The sequence below is a fragment of the Oncorhynchus kisutch genome, linkage group LG5 (genome assembly GCF_002021735.2).
Source record: "Oncorhynchus kisutch isolate 150728-3 linkage group LG5, Okis_V2, whole genome shotgun sequence".
In the NCBI taxonomy this organism is placed as follows: domain Eukaryota; kingdom Metazoa; phylum Chordata; class Actinopteri; order Salmoniformes; family Salmonidae; genus Oncorhynchus; species Oncorhynchus kisutch.
Window position 1 is genome coordinate 71,395,478 of NC_034178.2, and position 17,608 is coordinate 71,413,085.

Genomic DNA, 17,608 nt, shown 5'->3' on the forward strand with positions numbered 1-17,608 from the left:
GAACATTTTCATTCACAGTGACACTGACTCCGAATGGGAGTCTTATCCGGTGTCCTGTGTGAATTTAAGTATGCTCTCTCTAATTCTCTCTTTCTCTCTCTCGGAGGACCTGAGCCCTAGGACCATGCATCAAGAATATGCATATCCTTGGTTCTGTGCCTGAGCTACAGGCTGTTAGATTTGGGTATGTCTTCAGGTGGAAATTGCACAAAGTAGTTGGAGCTGTAAGAGGCTAACCATGTCCCAGTTTAGGTCACCTAACAGCACGAGCTCTGAAGATAGATGGGGCAATCAATTAATATATGGTGTCAAGGGCACAGCTGGGGACAGAGGGTGGTCTGTAGCAAGTGGCAACGGTGAGAGACTTGTTTCTGGAAAGGAGGATTTATAAAAGTAGAAGCTCAAATTATTTGGGCACAGGCCTGGATAGTTAGACAGAACTCTGCAGGCTGTCTCTGCAGTAGATAGAACATCCAAAGGGGGCGGAGTTTCAATCTGTTAGAAAATGTTATAGTTAAAAATTTACATTTCAGGGTTCTCGGAAGTATTCCTAAGTCAGGATTCAGACACGGCTAGGACATCCGGGTTGACAGAGTGTGCTAAAGCAGTGAATAAAACAAACTTAGGGAGGAGGCTTCGAATGTTAACATGCATGAAACCAAGGTTTACAGAAGTCGGTTACAGAAGTCAACAAATGAGTGGGGAATGGGAGTGGAGCTAGCCACAGCAGGGCCTGGGTTAACCTCTACATCACCAGAGGAGGAGTAGGATAAGGGTACGGATAAGTGCTATAAGAACTGGTTGTCTAGTACGTTCAGAACAGAGAGTAAAAGGAGCAGGTTTCTGGGCACGGTAGAATAGACTGTATAATGTACAGACAAAGGTATAGCAGTATGTGAATAGAGTGGAGGTAAACCTATGCATTGAGTGACGATGAGAGAGAGATATTGTCTCTAGAAACATAATTTAAACCAGATGAGGTCGCCGCATGTGTGGGAGGTGGAACTAAAGGGTTAGCTAAGGCGTATTGAGCAGGGCTAGAGGCTCTACAATGAAATAAGGCAATAATTACCAATCAAAACAGCACTGGACAAGGCATATTGACATTAGGAAGAGGCATGCGTAGCCGAGTGATCATTGGGTCCATTGAGTAGCTGGGCGAGCTGGAGGCACAGTGATTCAGACTGCTTGCGGGCCTGGGCTTGCAGGCTAGCAGAAGGGCCTTAGAGGGACTTTGTGATGGACGAAGTCATTTGTAGCCCCTTCGTGTGGTTACGTCGGCAGATCAGTCATGATGGATCATCAGGACTCCATGTAGAAAAAGGGTCCTGGCCAATTGTCAAAAAATGTATAGTAGCCCCCAGACGGGCCGACCTCGGGTGTGAATGTAGGCAACAACAAATCCGCCATTCTGATCCTCAAGACTGTGGAACAACAAGGATGTGATCTAAGCTTCCTCCTGTCATCCCTGTTCACCCACGACTGAGTGGCAACTCAATAATCAAGTTTGTTGACAACAGTGGTAGGCCTTATTGCCATAGATGGCTACTTTAAAATGTTGGAAGACCTCAATGGCAATGTTCATGCCAACATGGATTTCATCCATCTAGAGTCCTCTATCTAACTCCATGAGACTGACTCAATAGCCAGGTTTTGACCGGCAAACGCTGGTCCCTAATTGCAATGAGGTGCACCTGGAGACAAATAGATACACCTGGGTAAATTAAGACATGTCACATAACATAAATACCAGGTGTATTGGATCTTGTTATCATCAGTTGCATTTTCTCTGTTAGTACCACTCCGTACCTGGCATCATGCGCATGTTGAGACTGACAGTGGTCACATGTGAGTAAAATCTGTATCTGATGCAGATTAGACTTGAAATATATATGACCAAATGTTTGTATTTGTGAGTAATAGAAGCACATGTAATATGATTTGAGGGACATTCAGTTCCTTTTGGGCAAAAAGGTATTCAAAGCATGGAATATGAGACCAAATGCTGAACTTGACTATAATACACTTAGTATAACTGAAATGCTTGAGTATAGAGACCAATGCTGAGTTGTAGCTTCATGGTCCAAGTGCATATGATGTTGAATGTTGCTGAACTAGCTGTGTGATGTTGTTTCAGTGCTGGCTACAGCTTGCTGCACACTAACAGATGGAGGTACTGTATGTAATAATGATGATACTACTTAACCAAGCTAATGTGAGTGGTGTGTAATTCCTGTTTATTTGTCCTGGCAGCAATCAGCATCACGTGTGAAGGCTCTGATGCTTTACTGCAATGTGGTAAGCTAGTCCACACTGCTGAACAGTATACTCACCGACCACCTATGATCGTATATTCTGTAGATTAGCGTCACTAGCCCACACCATAGAGACCCATACTTGGCTCTCCTTCATGCCTCACTGTTCTCCATCTCCCTCAGACGGAGGTAAGATCCATATCAAGCGTGCGAACTACGGTCGTCGTCAACACGATGTGTGTTCTATTGGGCGCCCTGTTAAGCAACTCACCGACACCAACTGCCTCAGCCAATCCTCCACCAGCAAGATGGCAGAAAGGTACTAGAACCTGTAACTCCTTGGCTGTAGTGTAAACAACCACCAGCAAGATGGCAGAAATGTGCTGGAACTTGTTGTGTTTACCTGTATGAACTCATGACCTCAACCTGTCTTTGAAACACACAGATGTGGTGGGAAGAGCGAGTGTATTGTCCCTGCATCCAATTTCGTTTTTGGAGACCCCTGTGTCGGGACTTATAAGTACCTGGACACCAAATACTCCTGTGTCCAACAGCAAGAAACAAGTCAGTCTCTGAATGTGTGCTAATAATATTTAGTGGTGGGCACCGATATCCATATTTGGATTTGACGTAGTGTCACTGACTGGCATATTGGATAATTCTCCTACCAACTTTTAATCTTGTAAATAAAGTAAGCTCAGCTGATTGCTAGAAAAGGGATATAATGGGTTGGTTCCCCTATGGTACCAGCTTGTTAACTTTTGTTTCTCCAAGTGTAAACCACCCACACCTGCTAAATAACCCTGGCAAGCTGTGGCTATACTACTTGAGTTTGAGTAGCCTATAGGGAGATCAGACCTGGCAGTGTGGTGCCAAGATGCCAAAGGAACTGGTAGTGGACTACAGGAAACTGAGGGCTGAGCCCTTCCCTGCCAGGAGGCTAAAAGGATTGGTATCAGCCCTCCGATTCTGGTTTACCACTGACTATGTTTCAGTGAACGGTAACTAGCTAGCGCAACTCCCACATTTTTGCAGGGTTTATAGCCAATCTGACAGCTGGCACAAACTGCATAGAAATACAGATTAGGTGTAGCGGCTTGACTTTTTTCACCAGTATGGGTCTAGCCAGCCAATGTGTTTAAAATGTTAGCATTTCGAGAACTGCTCATAAGGAAGTGCAACTAAAAGGTAACGGTGGAAGATGACGCGCCTAACTTTTTGTACTTTGGTTCATGCTAACGAGTTTATAATGACTTTTAAACAATGCACCTGAAATCAACATTCCCTGTTAGTACCCATCACGAGCACTTCACCAGGCTAATGTATGTCTTAATGTGTCTGGCCAGTGGTTTAACTCCTGTGTTGTCTTTGCAGTAAGCAGCATCATATGTGAAGGCTCTGATTCTCAACTACTATGTGGTAAGCTGGTCAACACTACCGTACAGTTTAATCATGTGGTGACACGTATATTAGTCACTAGCCCACACCAACACCCAGGTTTGTCCTTTCTCTTCCTCAGATCGAGGTGAGATCCGTATTCAGCGTGCCAACTATGGTCGTCGTCAACACGATGTGTGTTCCATTGGGCGCCCACATAAACAACTCAAAAACACCAACTGCCTCAGCCTATCCACCACCAGCAAAATGGCAGAAAGGTACTGAAACCTTCAGTGTGCATTTAGCTGTAGGAAGTCATTGGCTGTGGTGTTAACCTCTACCTGTTGACACAGGTGTGATGGAGAGCGCCAGTGTATCGTCAAGGTATCCAACTCTGTGTTCGGTGACCCCTGTGTCGGAACCTATAAGTACTTGGATGTGGCTTACACCTGTGACTGAATGTGAGTTTTGTATATGTGCACATGACTGGGAACTAGAATTTGTATTTTACCTTTATCTAACTAGACAAGTCAGTTCAGAACAAATTCTTATTTTCAATGACAACCCACTGTTAAGGGGCAGAACGACAGATTGGTAAATTGTCAGCTCGGTGATTTGTACTTGCATCCTTTCGGTTACTAGTCCAACTCTCTAACCACTAGACTACCCTGCTGATGATTTTGTCTTGCAGGATATCTTCCTGGGGAGCCTGAAGATGTGCAAGGCTTCTGGGATATCTTCATCAGGTTGTGCTGTTTTCCTCCAACATCCAAATCAACTTCAATGACCATTGTAAACCTGTGTAGATGGTGCTGAAGCATTTCTTAAACAATTTCTGAAGTGTGGTTGTTGGTCTGCATTAAATGAAGTGACAGGAAGACAATACTAGTTGCCTCTTGTACATTAATAAATGTCACACCAATATTACTGAACATGTGTCCTTTATTCTTTCTTACAAGCTTTTCACCGGACTCATTTGTACCTGGGGCTAACGTGCCTTTGTCTTGATGTCTGTAATCTGTGCCCACCTTTAGGCAGTTGTAGACAAGTTATATACTCATTGATCACTTTCCTGACCACTTCAGGCGGTATGATCTGGATGGTCAAACTATTTTTAAACCGCTTGTCCCCGAGTCTCAACTCACTGACAGGTAGTACTTATGACATCAGCAGCCTTAATGGTCCTAATTTGTATGCATCACCAGCTAATCTAGTCACAAAGCAGGATGGGTAAGACATTTGTATACAATGTGTAGTCCCTACAAACCTTGATCGTTAAGTGGTTGGCTCCTGATTCCAAGAACACAGGACGAGATGTTTATCCTTTGCAAGCACTTCCAAGAGTTCATGAACAGTGAGCCCGGTGAAATTTGGGGAGCGCATCGTCAGTGTACCTTTGGTTCCTAGGGTGTTTTGTCCTTTCTCACTATACACCCTCCCCAAAAGGCGGCCAGCGACAGGGTGATCAATCCTACGCTTGCGTCCCATTCCCAATTAGTCAGGAGTTGCCTTGTTAGCCAACATCCCATGGGACTATGCATGGCAGGGGTGTCCTCCTCCCTGAGTCAAGCATTGTCCGCATACCTCCTGGCCCTCTCACTTCGGGGCCCAGCTGGGGTCTTTCCTCTTCATCCAGAGCTGCTGCCTTCGGCCGCCTCCGATACAGCTTTGATGGCCGAGCTCTGGCCCTTAACTCCCAGGTCTCTAAGTAGCCTGGTTGTAGATGTTGCTTCAGCCCACCTCCACTGGTCAGCCTTCTGTGTCCAGCCATGATGCCGTGCTTCGTCAGCTAGATCGGCATAGCGCAGATGTTTTCGCTCATAAGCCTCATCTACTGAGTCCTCCCTGTGTACTGTGAGCACAATGATGAAGACCTTGAGCGAACGGGACCAGAGCACCATGTCAGGTCTTAGGGTAGTGGTTGCGATCTCTAGAGGAAACAAGTTGTCGGCTAGCATTTTCCAGTCGCTGGTCTCTAATGGTGTAGAGCCGCTCTTCGGTGGTTTAGCCCCTTCGCGGACAAAGGTCATCCGTAAGGGGTGTGGTGGTGGTAGGGAGTTGGTGGCAGCTCGCTTGTCCTCCAGAGCGGACGCAAGGTTTTTAAGGACTTGGTTGCAACGCCAAGTGTAGCGTCCTTGGGTGAGGCTTGTTTTACACCCTGTGAGAATGTGCCTGAGGTTGGCTGGCATGGAACAGAGGGCACAGTCCAGATCTTCACCATACCATTGAAGATTAACTGGTGTTGGAAGGATGTCATATGTTGCTCAACCGCCTCACTTCCATGGCCCACAGATCCTTCCAGCTGATCTTCCTCTTCTCCACACTGTCCCATCGAGTCCACTGTCCCTGTTTTGCAAGAGACTGCCTTGGCCCACTTTGCAGCCTCCTCCTGATGGGGCACTACCATCTTCCGCCGCTCTGGTGCAGTGGCCTTACTCCAAGCAGCACGGCTAGTTAGCCCAAGGCCTCCTTTCCCTTGCAGAGCATGTCTGAGGGCTGCTGTTGCCTCCTGGACTGCTTTTCCTGGCCTCCATTTGCGCCCAGTTGCCAAGGTCGGCGCGTTGTTGCTCACCACTGGGTATCGAGATTCATTCAGTGTCATCTGGAACCAGGTTTTTGCACACTTGAATTCCTCTGATAGACTGGTGAGGGGCAGCTTGAGGACACCATCCCTATGGTGGTAAGGCATCGTGGAACTCCGAGCCACTTTAAGTAGCCTGTGACGCCTCTTTCCATCTTCTCCACTGTTGAGATTGGAACCTCATACACTGCTAGGGGCCACAACACCCGTTGTAGGAGACCAAACTGCAGACACCAGGCCTTTTAACTTTCCAGGTAGCTGGGTGTTGTCGATGGACTGTAGGCTATTACTGATGTCTTTGCACAGCTGTTGCACCTGGTCTTTGTCCTTCAGGCTTGCATCATACCACATTCCAAGGCTTTTTACCGGCTGCTCAGACACTGTTGGGAGTACAGAGAGTACTCCCTTCACAATCGAGATGCTGCGTGACTTGGATGGTTTAATCTTCATACGGGCCCAGCTGATGTTCTCGAGTTTTCTGAGCATTCTCCTGGTGCATGGGACTGGTGGTCAATGTTGTAATGTCGTCCATGTAGGCTCTGAGTGGAGGGAGGCGGAAACCAGAGTCGACTCGCTGTCCACCAGCAACCCATTTTGAGGATCTCCATTGCCATTATGAATGCCAACGGAGAAATGGTACATCCTGCCATTATACCTACATTCAGGCACTGCCATGAGGTGGTGAAACAGAACTGCAGATCCTGGAAGTACGACTTCACCAGGGTTGTGATGGTGTCCGGCATGTGGAAAAATCTGAAGGCAGACCACAGGAGTTCATGGGGCACAGAGCCAAATGCATTGGCGAGGTCGAGGAAGACTACATGGAGGTCCCTTTTCTCCACCTTGGCCATTTGGATCTGGTGCCAGATCATGCTGGAATGTTCCAAGCAGCCAGAGAACCCTGATATTCCTGCTTCTGTACAGATGTATCGACGTACGCATTCCTTTGCGGGTACTCGGCCATCCTCTGGGCAATGACCCTAAAGAAGATTTTACCCTCGACATTCACTTAGGAGATTGGGCGGAATTGGCTGATGTTCACTGCATCCTTCTCCTTAGGGATCAGGACCCCGCCTGCCCTACGCCACACTTTGGGTATTCTCTTCTTTTGCCAAGCTGTTCTCATAAGCCTCCAGAGGAATCTCAGGACGTCTGGTGTGTTCTTATACACTTTGTACGGGACTCCATTTGGCCCCGGGGCTGATGCTGTTCTTGCCTGTCGAACTGTGTTTTCCACCTCTTTCCATGTCGGAGGGCTGGTCTCAATATGATGTTCCGGGGGTTCAATGGGTGGGATATCTGATGGGATGCCCAGATGTTCATGTCGCTTTGAGTCAAAGTTTGTTGTTCTCAGGTGCTCCTCTAGGTCTTTCTTTGTTGTTTTTAGAGCTTCAATTTTTTCCTTTGTGAAGAGACTTTTAAGGAATTTGAAGGGATCTTTATAGAATCGAGTTCTAGTTTGTTCTTTTGTCCTTCTGCGTTTCCCGTAGGTTCTCTGCTCTACGGAGGGATGCCAACTGGGTTTTGATGTCAGCCTGAAGTGCCTCTATGCCCTCCTTTTCCACTTCCGAGGCCTTCTTCCACTGTTCCTTAAAACTTGTTAAGGATAGGGGGCAGTATTTCCCCTTTGGATGAATTGCGTGCCCATAGTGAACTGCATCAAAATCTGTCCAAAATTGCTAATATGTGCATATTATTATTAATATTGGATAGAAAACATTCTGAAGCTTCTAAAACCGTTTGAATTATGTCTGTGAGTATAACAGAACTCACAGGGCAGGCAATCTTCCTAACTAGTTTTGGAATCCTGAAAGTTGGGGCAACTTTGACGTCATCGCACCCTCCCCAACAAGTTATGGATCTGGAAACACTTCCTATGTCTTCCACTAGATGTCCTCATTCAGTAGAAAGTGTAATGGAGCATTTGCTGTGAACTTTGATCTAATGGGAAGTAAAAGTACTACGTGTCGCAAAGATTTCCTTGTGCTTGAGGGCGCGTATGCGTTAGAGTGCTTCGTCTGTTCCAGTCAGCCCCAGATGAACTAGCATTGCCCGGTTGGAATGATATTTACTCTGCTGCCTGTGACTGGAACGAATTGCAAAAATCGCTGAAGTTGGAGACTTTTATCTCCCTCACCAACTTCAAACATCAGCTATCTGAGCAGCTAACCGATCGCTGCAGCTGTACATAGTCTATTGGTAAATAGCCCACCCTTTTCACCTACCTCATCCCCATACTGTTTTTATTTATTAACTTTTCTGCTCTTCTGCACACCAATATCTCTACCTGTACATGACCATCTGATCTTTTATCACTCCAGTGTTAATCTGCAAAATTGTAATTATTTGCCTACCTCCTCATGCCTTTTGCACACATTGTATATAGACCCCCCCTTTGTTTTCTACTGTGTTATTGACTTGTTAATTGTTTACTCCATGTGTAACTCTTTGTTGTATGCTCACACTGCTATGCTTTATCTTGGCCAGGTCGCAGTTGCAAATGAGAACTTGTTCTCAACTAGCCTACCTGGTTAAATAAAGGTGAAATAAAAAATAAAAAAAAAAAAAAAAAATTTGATCTGTATGATTATAACATCCTGAAGATTGATTCTGCCCTTAGTTTGACCAGTTTCGTCGACCTGTAATTTGGAAGTTTTGATGCAAAATTATTCTGGACCAGAAGTCATTTTTTGGGCATTTGAGCTGAAAGTGGTAGCAAATGCTGCTACATGGACACTAGAATTGAACATTATGAAACAAAACGATTTATTGTTGAACTAGGACTCCTTGCACTACATTCTGATCGAAGACCATCAAAGGTAAGGGAATATTTATGTTGTAATTTTGTATTTCTGTTGACTCCAACATAGCGGAGAAATATTGTTACGTCTGAGCGCTGTCTCAGATTATTGCATGGTAGGCTTTTTCCGTAATGTTAAAAAAATAAATGTGACTCAGCGGTTGTATTAAGAACCAGTATCTTTTTAATTATATGTAGAACATGTATCTTTAGTCAAAGTTTATGATGAGTATTTCTGTTATCTGGCGTAGCTTTCTATTATTCCTCCGGACATTTTGAAGAATTTTCTGAACATGGCGTCAATGTAAACCGAGATTTATGGATATAAAATGCATATTATCGAAGAAAACATAAATGTACTGTATAACATGTCATGACTGTCATCTGATGAAGATTTACAAGAGGTTAGTGAATTATTATTTTTTTAATCCTGCTTTTGTGATTTTATCTTTTGTGGTACAAAATGGCTACATTTTTTCTTTGTTTTGGTGGTGGTCTAACATAAATATATGCTGTGTTTTCGCCGTAAAATATTTAAACAAATCTGACACGCTGGGTAGATGAACAAGGTGTTTATCTTTCATTTGAGGTATTGGACTTGTTAATGTGTGGAGCTTAAATATTTCTAAGAATATTTTTGCATTCCCTGCGCGACCGTTTCAGCTGAACGGGGGGGGGGGGGGTGTAGTTCCTGTAGGGGAACCCATAGTAATAATCCTGGACTATCGGACCACTATTTTATTACATTTTCAATTGCAACAAATAATCTGCTCAGACCCCAACCAAGGAACATCAAAAGTCATGCTATAAATTCACAGACAACACAAAGATTCCTTGATGTCCTTCCAGATTCCCTCTGTCTACCCAAGGACGCCAGAGGACAAAAATCAGTTAACCACCTAACTGAGGAACTCAATTTAACCTTGCGCAATACCCTAGATGCAGTTGCACCCCTAAAAACTAAAAACATTTCTCATAAGAAACTAGCTCCCTGGTACACAGAAAATACCCGAGCTCTGAAGCAAGCTTCCAGAAAATTGAAACGGAAATGGCGCCACACCAAACTGGAAGTCTTCCGACTAGCTTGGAAAGACAGTACCGTGCAGTACCGTAGAGCCCTTACTGCTGCTCGATCATCCTATTTTTCTAACTTAATTGAGGAAAATAAGAACAATCCGAAATTCCTTTTTGATACTGTCGCAAAGCTAACTAAAAAGCAGCATTCCCCAAGAGAGGATGACTTTCACTTTAGCAGTGATAAATTCATGAACTTCTTTGAGGAAAAGATTACGGACTCCTCTTTAAATCTGCGTATTGCTTCAAAGCTCAGTTGTCCTGAGTCTGCACAAGTCTCCCAGGACCTAGGATCAAGAGAGACGCTCAAGTGTTTTAGTACTATATCTCTTGACACAATGATGAAAATAACCATGGCCTCTAAACCTTCAAGCTGCATACTGGACCCTATTCCAACTAAACTACTGAAAGAGCTGCTTCCTGTGCTTGGCCCTCCTATGTTGAACATAATAAATGGCTCTCTATCCACCGGATGTGTACCAAACTCACTAAAAGTGGCAGTAATAAAGCCTCTCTTGAAAAAGCCAAACCTTGAACCAGAAAATATAAAAAAGTATCGGCCTATATCGAATCTTCCATTCCTCTCAAGGTTTTGCGCAGCAACTTACTGCCTTCCTGAAGACAAACAATGTATACGAAATGCTTCAGTCTGGTTTTAGACCCCATCATAGCACTGAGACGGCACTTGTGAAGGTGGTAAATGACATTTTAATGGCATCGGACCGAGGCTCTGCATCTGTCCTCGTGCTCCTAGACCTTAATGCTGCTTTTGATACCATCGATCACCACATTCTTTTGGAGAGATTGGAAACCCAAATTGGTCTACATGGAGAAGTTCTGGCCTGGTTTAGATCTTATCTGTCGGAAAGATATCAGTTTGTCTCTGTGAATGGTTTGTCCTCTGACAAATCAACTGTAAATTTCGGTGTTCCTCAAGGTTCCGTTTTAGGACCACTATTGTTTTCACTATATATTTCACCTCTTGGGGATGTTTTTCGAAAACATAATGTTAACTTTCATGGCTATGCGGATGACACACAGCTGTACATTTCAATGAAACATGGTGAAGCCCCAATATTGCCCTTGCTAGAAGCATGTGTTTCAGACATAAGGAAGTGGATGGCTGCAAACTTTCTACTTTTAAACTCGGACAAAACAGAGAAAGCACTAAATAAACTTCAGTTGGTGCTAAATATGGCTGCTAGAATCCTGACTAGAACCAAAAAATTTGATCATATTACTCCAGTGCTAGCCTCTCTACACTGGATTCCTGTCAAAGCAAGGGCTGATTTCAAGGTTTTACTGCTAACCTACAAAGCATTACATGGGCTTGCTCCTACCTATCTCTCTGATTTGGTCCTGCCGGACATACCTACACGTACGCTACGGTCACAAGACGCAGGCCTCCTAATTGTCCCTAGAATTTCTAAGCAAACAGCTGGAGGCAGGGCTTTCTCCTATAGAGCTCCAGTTTTATGGAACAGTCTGCCTACCCATGTCAGAGACCCAAACTCGGTCTCAACCTTTAAGTCTTTACTGAAGACTCATCTCTTCAGTGGGTCATATGATTGAGTGTAGTCTGGCCCAGGAGTGGGAAGGTGAACGGAAAGGCTCTGGAGCAACGAACCGCCTTTGCTGTCTCTGCCTGGCCGGTTCCCCTCTTCTCCACTGGGATTCTCTGCCTCTAACCCTATTACAGGGGCTGAGTCACTGGCTTACTGGGGCTCTCTCATGCTGTCCCTGGAAGGGGTGCGTCACCTGAGTGGGTTGATTCACTGATGTGGTCATCCTGTCTGGGTTGGCGCCCCCCCTTGGGTTGTGCCATGGCGGAGATCTTTGTGGGCTATACGCAGCCTTGTCTCATGATGGTAAGTTGGTGGTTGAAGATATCCCTCTAGTGGTGTGGGGGCTGTGCTTTGGCAAAGTGGGTGGGGTTATATATATATATATATATTATATATCCTGACCCCTCCTGTCTCAGCCTCCAGTATTTATGCTGCAGTAGTTTATGTGTCGGGGGGCTAAGGTCAGTTTGTTATATCTGGAGTACCTCTCCTGTCCTATTCGGTGTCCTGTGTGAATCTAAGTGTGCGTTCTCTAATTCTCTCTTTCTCTCGGAGGAGGACCTGAGCCCTAGGACCATGCCCCAGGACTACCTGACATTATGACTCCTTGCTGTCCCCAGTCCACCTGGCCGTGCTGCTGCTCCAGTTTCAACTGTTCTGCCTTATTATTATTCCACCATGCTGGTCATTTATGAACATTTGAACATCTTGGCCATGTTCTGTTATAATCTCCACCCGGCACAGCCAGAAGAGGACTGGCCACCCCACATAGCCTGGTTCCTCTCTAGGTTTCTTCATAGGTTTTGGCCTTTCTAGGGAGTTTTTCCTAGCCACCGTGCTTCTACACCTGCATTGCTTGCTGTTTGGGGTTTTAGGCTGGGTTTCTGTACAGCACTTTGAGATATCAGCTGATGTACGAAGGGCTATATAAATACATTTGATTTGATTTGATAGGCTTAACGAGTTTTAAGCTGGCGGGAGTTAATCAGCTCGGTTAGGCAGGTCATGTTTCGGGGGATGCATGAATCAACCTTCACCTCTCACTAGCACGTTGGGGAGTTGCAGCGATTAGACAAGATTTTAAACTTGGGGAGAAAAAGGGGGTTAAAAAAAAGACAGTCCACCCAGGACTCATTCATCAACATTGAAGAATCTACATCATCAATCACAGTCTTCTTTAGGAAATGTGTTGATGATGATGTGCCCACAATAAAAATCTGAACACGTCTCAACCAAAAATGAACGGAGATAATCCATACTGCAGCATTTGATGTCAGAAGAACGAACATGATGACCTGGTGGTGTGCAATGCCTAGCAGGTACGAGCTCCAAAAATAAGTAAGAATGCAAAAAGACAAGACTGAAACTTTAATGGATGTTCGACAACTCAAACTTGCATCGCATGGCAAGGACTTCAGACTATCACAGACTGAAAAAGCCAATCCTGCTGTGTGATGCCCACCAAAGCCTCCCTCTCAGGCGAGCTTAACTCATTCTATGTTCGCTTCGAGGTAGACAATATCAAGTCATCAAGGAGAACTCTTGCTGCTCTGAATGACCAGGTGCTTCAAAGGATTTGATTGTTGACTTCTGGAAGCAGAGGAGGGAACATACCCTGATCCACATCAACGGGACTGCAGTAGAGAGAGAACATGGGAACATGTAAATACACAAAATCACTAGGACCAGCCTTTCTGGTCCATGGCGGTGAAGCCTGATAAGTGCAACACCCAAAGGGCTGCAACGTTGACGGGCAAGGCACCTGTCCAGCAGCCCTGAGAATGGACAGTTGAGAGGAAGAGGACACACACTCAGCCACCAGACCAACACATCGTAGGGATCGGACCATAGAGAATGATAGTCACAGTATATCATCTTTATATGTGTCCCATTATGGAGTATGTGAGTGCAAGGGCAGATCCATTCAAATCAAATAACAAATGTAATTACATTAGAGACAATAGAGGCAATATTCATTTTATTAAAGTAGTCCATTGTCTTCTATAATTTCTATGAGTTGGCAAACAAACTTAAAGGCTGCACACCATCACAGAGTGTGTTGTTTGAAAAGGTACTGTATAAAGCCAAAGTTGGCAATTTAATACTACCTACAGTTATGCAGTGTTTGCTCAAGAGTATAATTAATTGGCTGATCCCTCCTGATAACCCGGAATAATGGAGAGCGTTAGGCAGGATGCAACCTTTTGGAAGGTTCAGATAAAAATATGCTATGTTGAACAAATATGTCTCCACGACATGGAGATTATTAAGGAAATACGTTGTCTCTATTCATGAAATGTATATCTGCAATGCTCAAAGGTTTTGCGACGGAAAGTGGCCCGTGTGATTCTTCCTTAACGAAGAAGCTCCACCTAGATGGTTACTTTGTTGGAAGCCCTCAGTGGCAATGTTCATGCCAACATGGATTTCATCCATCTAGAGTCCTCTATCTAACTCCATGAGACTGACTCAATAGCCAGGTTTTGACCGGAAAACGCTGGCCCCAAATTGCAATAAGGTGCACCTGGAGACAAATAGATACACCTGGGTAAATTAAGACATGTCCCATAACATAAATACCAGGTTTTTTGGATCTTGTTATCATCAGTTGCATTTTCTCTTTTAGTACCACTCCTGTACTTGGCATCATGCGCATTTTGAGACTGACGGTGGTCACATGTGAGTCTACAAAATCTGTATCTGATGCAGATTAGAATTTAAATATATATGACTATGTTTTTATTTGTGAGTAAAAAGAAGTACATGTAATATGATTTGAGGGACATTCAGTTCCTTTTGGGCAAAAAGGTATTCAAAGCATGGAATATGAGACCAAATGGTGAACTTGACTATAATACACTTAGTATAACTGAAATGCTTGAGTATAGAGACCAATGCTGAGTTGTAGCGTCATGGTCCAAGTGCATATGATGTTGAATGTTGCTGAACTAGCTGTGTGATGTTGTTTCAGTGCTGGCTACAGCTTGCTGCACAATAACAGATGGAGGTACTGTATGTAATAATGATACTACTTAACCAAGCCAATGTGAGTGGTGTGTAATTCCTGTTTATTTGTCCTGGCAGCAATCAGCATCACGTGTGAAGGCTCTGATGCTTTACTGCAATGTGGTAAGCTAGTCCACACAGCTGAACAGTATACTCACCGACCACCTATGATCGTTTATACTGTAGATTAGCGTCACTAGCCCACACCATAGAGACCCATACTTGGCTCTCCTTCGTGCCTCACTGTTCTCCTCTTCATTTTCTCTCTTCTCCATCTCCCTCAGATGGAGGTAAGATCCATATCAAGCGTGCGAACTACGGTCGTCGTCAACACGATGTTTGTTCTATTGGGCGCCCTGATAACCAACTCACCGACACCAACTGCCTCAGCCAATCCTCCACCAGCAAGATGGCACAAAGGTACTAGAACCTGTAACTCCTTGGCGGTAGTGTAAACAACCACCAGCAAGATGTCAGAAATGTGCTGGAACCTGTTGTGTTTACCTGTATGAACTCATGTCTTAACCCTGTCTTTGAAACACACAGATGCGGTGGGAAGAGCGAGTGTATTGTCCCTGCATCCAATTTCGTTTTTGGAGACCCCTGTGTCGGGACTTATAAGTACCTGGACACCAAATACTCCTGTGTCCAACAGCAAGAAACAAGTCAGTCTCTGAATGTGTTCTAATAATATTTAGTGGTGGGCACCGATATCCATATTTGGATTTGACGTAGTGTCGCTATGACTGTGGCATGTTGGGATATTGTTTAATTCTCCTACCCACTTTTAATCTTGTAAAAGAGTAAGCTCAGCTGATTGCTAGGAAAGGAATATAATGGGTTGGTTCCCCTATGATACCAGCTTGTTAACTTTTGTTTCTCCAAGTGTAAACCACCCTCACCTGCTAACTAACCCTAGCTAGCTGTGGCTATGCAACTTGTTTAGTTTGAGTAGCCTATCGGGAGATCAGACCTGGCAGTGTGGTGCCAAAGGAACTGGTAGTGGACTACAGGAAACAGAGGGCTGAGCCCTTCCCTGCCAGGAGGCTAAAAGGATTGGTATCAGCCCTACGATTCTGGTTTACCACTGAATATGTTTCAGTGAATGGTAACTAGCTAGCGCAACTCCCACAGTTTTGTAGGGTTTATAGCCAATCTGACAGCTGGCACAAACTGCATAGAAATACAGATTAGGTGTAGCGGGTCGACTTTTTTCACCAGTATGGGTCTAGCCAGCCAATGTGTTTAAAATGTTAGCATTTCGAGAACTGCTCATAAGGATGTGAAACTACAAGGTAACTGTGGCAGATGACACTCAACTTTTTGTACTTTGGTTCATGCTAACGAGTTTATAATGACTTTTAAACAATGCACCTGAAATCAACATTCCCTGTTAGTACCCATCACGAGCACTTCACCAGGCTAATGTATGTCTTAATGTGTCTGGCCAACTCCTGTTTTTGCAGTAGGCAGCATCATATGTGAAGGCTATGATTCTCAACTACTATGTGGTAAGCTGGTCAACACTACCGTACAGTTTAATCATGTGGTGACGTGTATATTAGTCACTAGCCCACACCAACACCCAGGTTTGTCCTTTCTCTTCCTCAGATCGAGGTGAGATCCGTATTCAGCGTGCCAACTATGGTCGTCGTCAACACGATGTGTGTTCCATTGGGCGCCCACATAAACAACTCAAAAACACCAACTGCCTCAGCCTATCCACCACCAGCAAAATGGCAGAAAGGTACTGAAACCTTCAGTGTGCATTTAGCTGTAGGAAGTCATTGGCTGTGGTGTTAACCTCTACCTGTTGACACACAGGTGTGATGGAGATCGCCAGTGTATCGTCAAGGTATCCAACTCTGTGTTCGGTGACCCCTGTGTCGGAACCTATAAGTACTTGGATGTGGCTTACACGTGTGACTGACTGTGAGTTCTGTGCAAGCACACATTACTGGGAACTAGAATTCGTGTTTTACTTTACCTTTTATTTAGCAAGGCAGTTAAGAACAAAGTCTTATTTTCAATGACGGCCTAGGAACAGTGGGTTGACTGCCTGTTCAGGGGCAGAATGAAATATGTATACATTGTCAGCTCATGATTTGTATTTGCAACCTTTCGGTACTAGTCCAACTTTCTAACCACTGGCTCATGATTTTGTCTTGCAGGGTATCTTCCTGGTGAACCTGAAGATGTGCAAGGCTGATGGGATATCTTCATCAGGTCTTGCTGTTTTCCTCCAACCTCTAAATCAACTTCAATGACTATTGTAAACCTGTGTACATTGTGCTGAAGCATTACTTAAACAATTTCTGAACTGTGGTTGTTGGTCTGAATTAAACGAAGCGGCAGGAAGACGATACTAGTTGCCTCTTGTACATTAATAAATGTCACATCAATATTACTGAACATGTGTCCTTTATTAGGAACAGAGACGTGATACGATTGGCCGAAGCGGGGATGACTTTGTACTTATTACGGATGTTTTGCTTGTGCATGGTCAAGCATGCTTGTGAAGCAGGATACATGTTGGTGATATATTGTGAAAAGGCTGCTTTTGATTTTTAGAAAACAGTAGGAGAAACTCCCATTGGCCAATGAATGGAGAAACCATAACGCCCCACAAACTTTTGACAAATCACATTCACGTTGTCATAAAGCATCACACGGTTGCTAAGCTAATCATCACGCAATGCCTTCTCAAAGTCGAAACCTGCCTATTTTCCTCAAAAGTAGATCCAGAGCAGTACGATATTATCAAGCTTCTCGGATTACAGTTGCAATTTTGCAAATGTTCACAGAATTCATGCTAAAGTTGGGTTTTTGAGCTAGCGCCCAATTGATTCCTATTCACTCCTTGAAGAGCTCTCCTTGTTCCAGAATAGTCCAGAATGCACTGCGCAGCCCATTGACAACGTATGGGCAACATACAAAATGGGCATTAATA

General features: G+C 44.4%; 1 protein-coding gene across 5 annotated transcripts; it reads left to right on the forward strand.

Moving 5' to 3' along the window:
* The first annotated feature begins 1,751 nt into the window (after positions 1–1,751).
* Positions 1,752–17,023, forward strand: LOC109879224 (L-rhamnose-binding lectin CSL3). 5 transcript variants are annotated; one of them, XM_031825756.1, is made up of 12 exons: positions 1,752–1,848; positions 2,138–2,173; positions 2,254–2,298; positions 2,439–2,574; positions 2,701–2,819; positions 3,630–3,674; positions 3,775–3,910; positions 15,205–15,323; positions 16,125–16,169; positions 16,270–16,405; positions 16,483–16,590; positions 16,830–16,983. In XM_031825756.1, exons 1-11 carry the CDS (start codon positions 1,818–1,820, stop codon positions 16,586–16,588), a joined length of 954 nt encoding a protein of 317 aa, XP_031681616.1. In that variant the 5' UTR covers positions 1,752–1,817; the 3' UTR covers positions 16,589–16,590; positions 16,830–16,983. The 5 variants fall into 5 exon arrangements, with proteins under 5 accessions (XP_031681616.1, XP_031681617.1, XP_031681619.1 ...); XM_031825757.1 differs by having other exon boundaries at positions 16,128–16,169; XM_031825759.1 differs by lacking the exon at positions 16,125–16,169.
* Positions 17,024–17,608: the final 585 nt, after the last annotated feature.

Coding starts and splice junctions, on each gene's coding strand:
- LOC109879224 (XM_031825756.1), top strand. CDS start 1,818: ATGCGCATGTTGAGACTGACAGTGGTCACAT. Junction 3,911..15,204: donor ACCAGCAAAATGGCAGAAAG/GTACTGAAACCT, acceptor TGAAACACACAG/ATGCGGTGGGAAGAGCGAGT. Junction 16,170..16,269: donor TGATTCTCAACTACTATGTG/GTAAGCTGGTCA, acceptor TCTCTTCCTCAG/ATCGAGGTGAGATCCGTATT.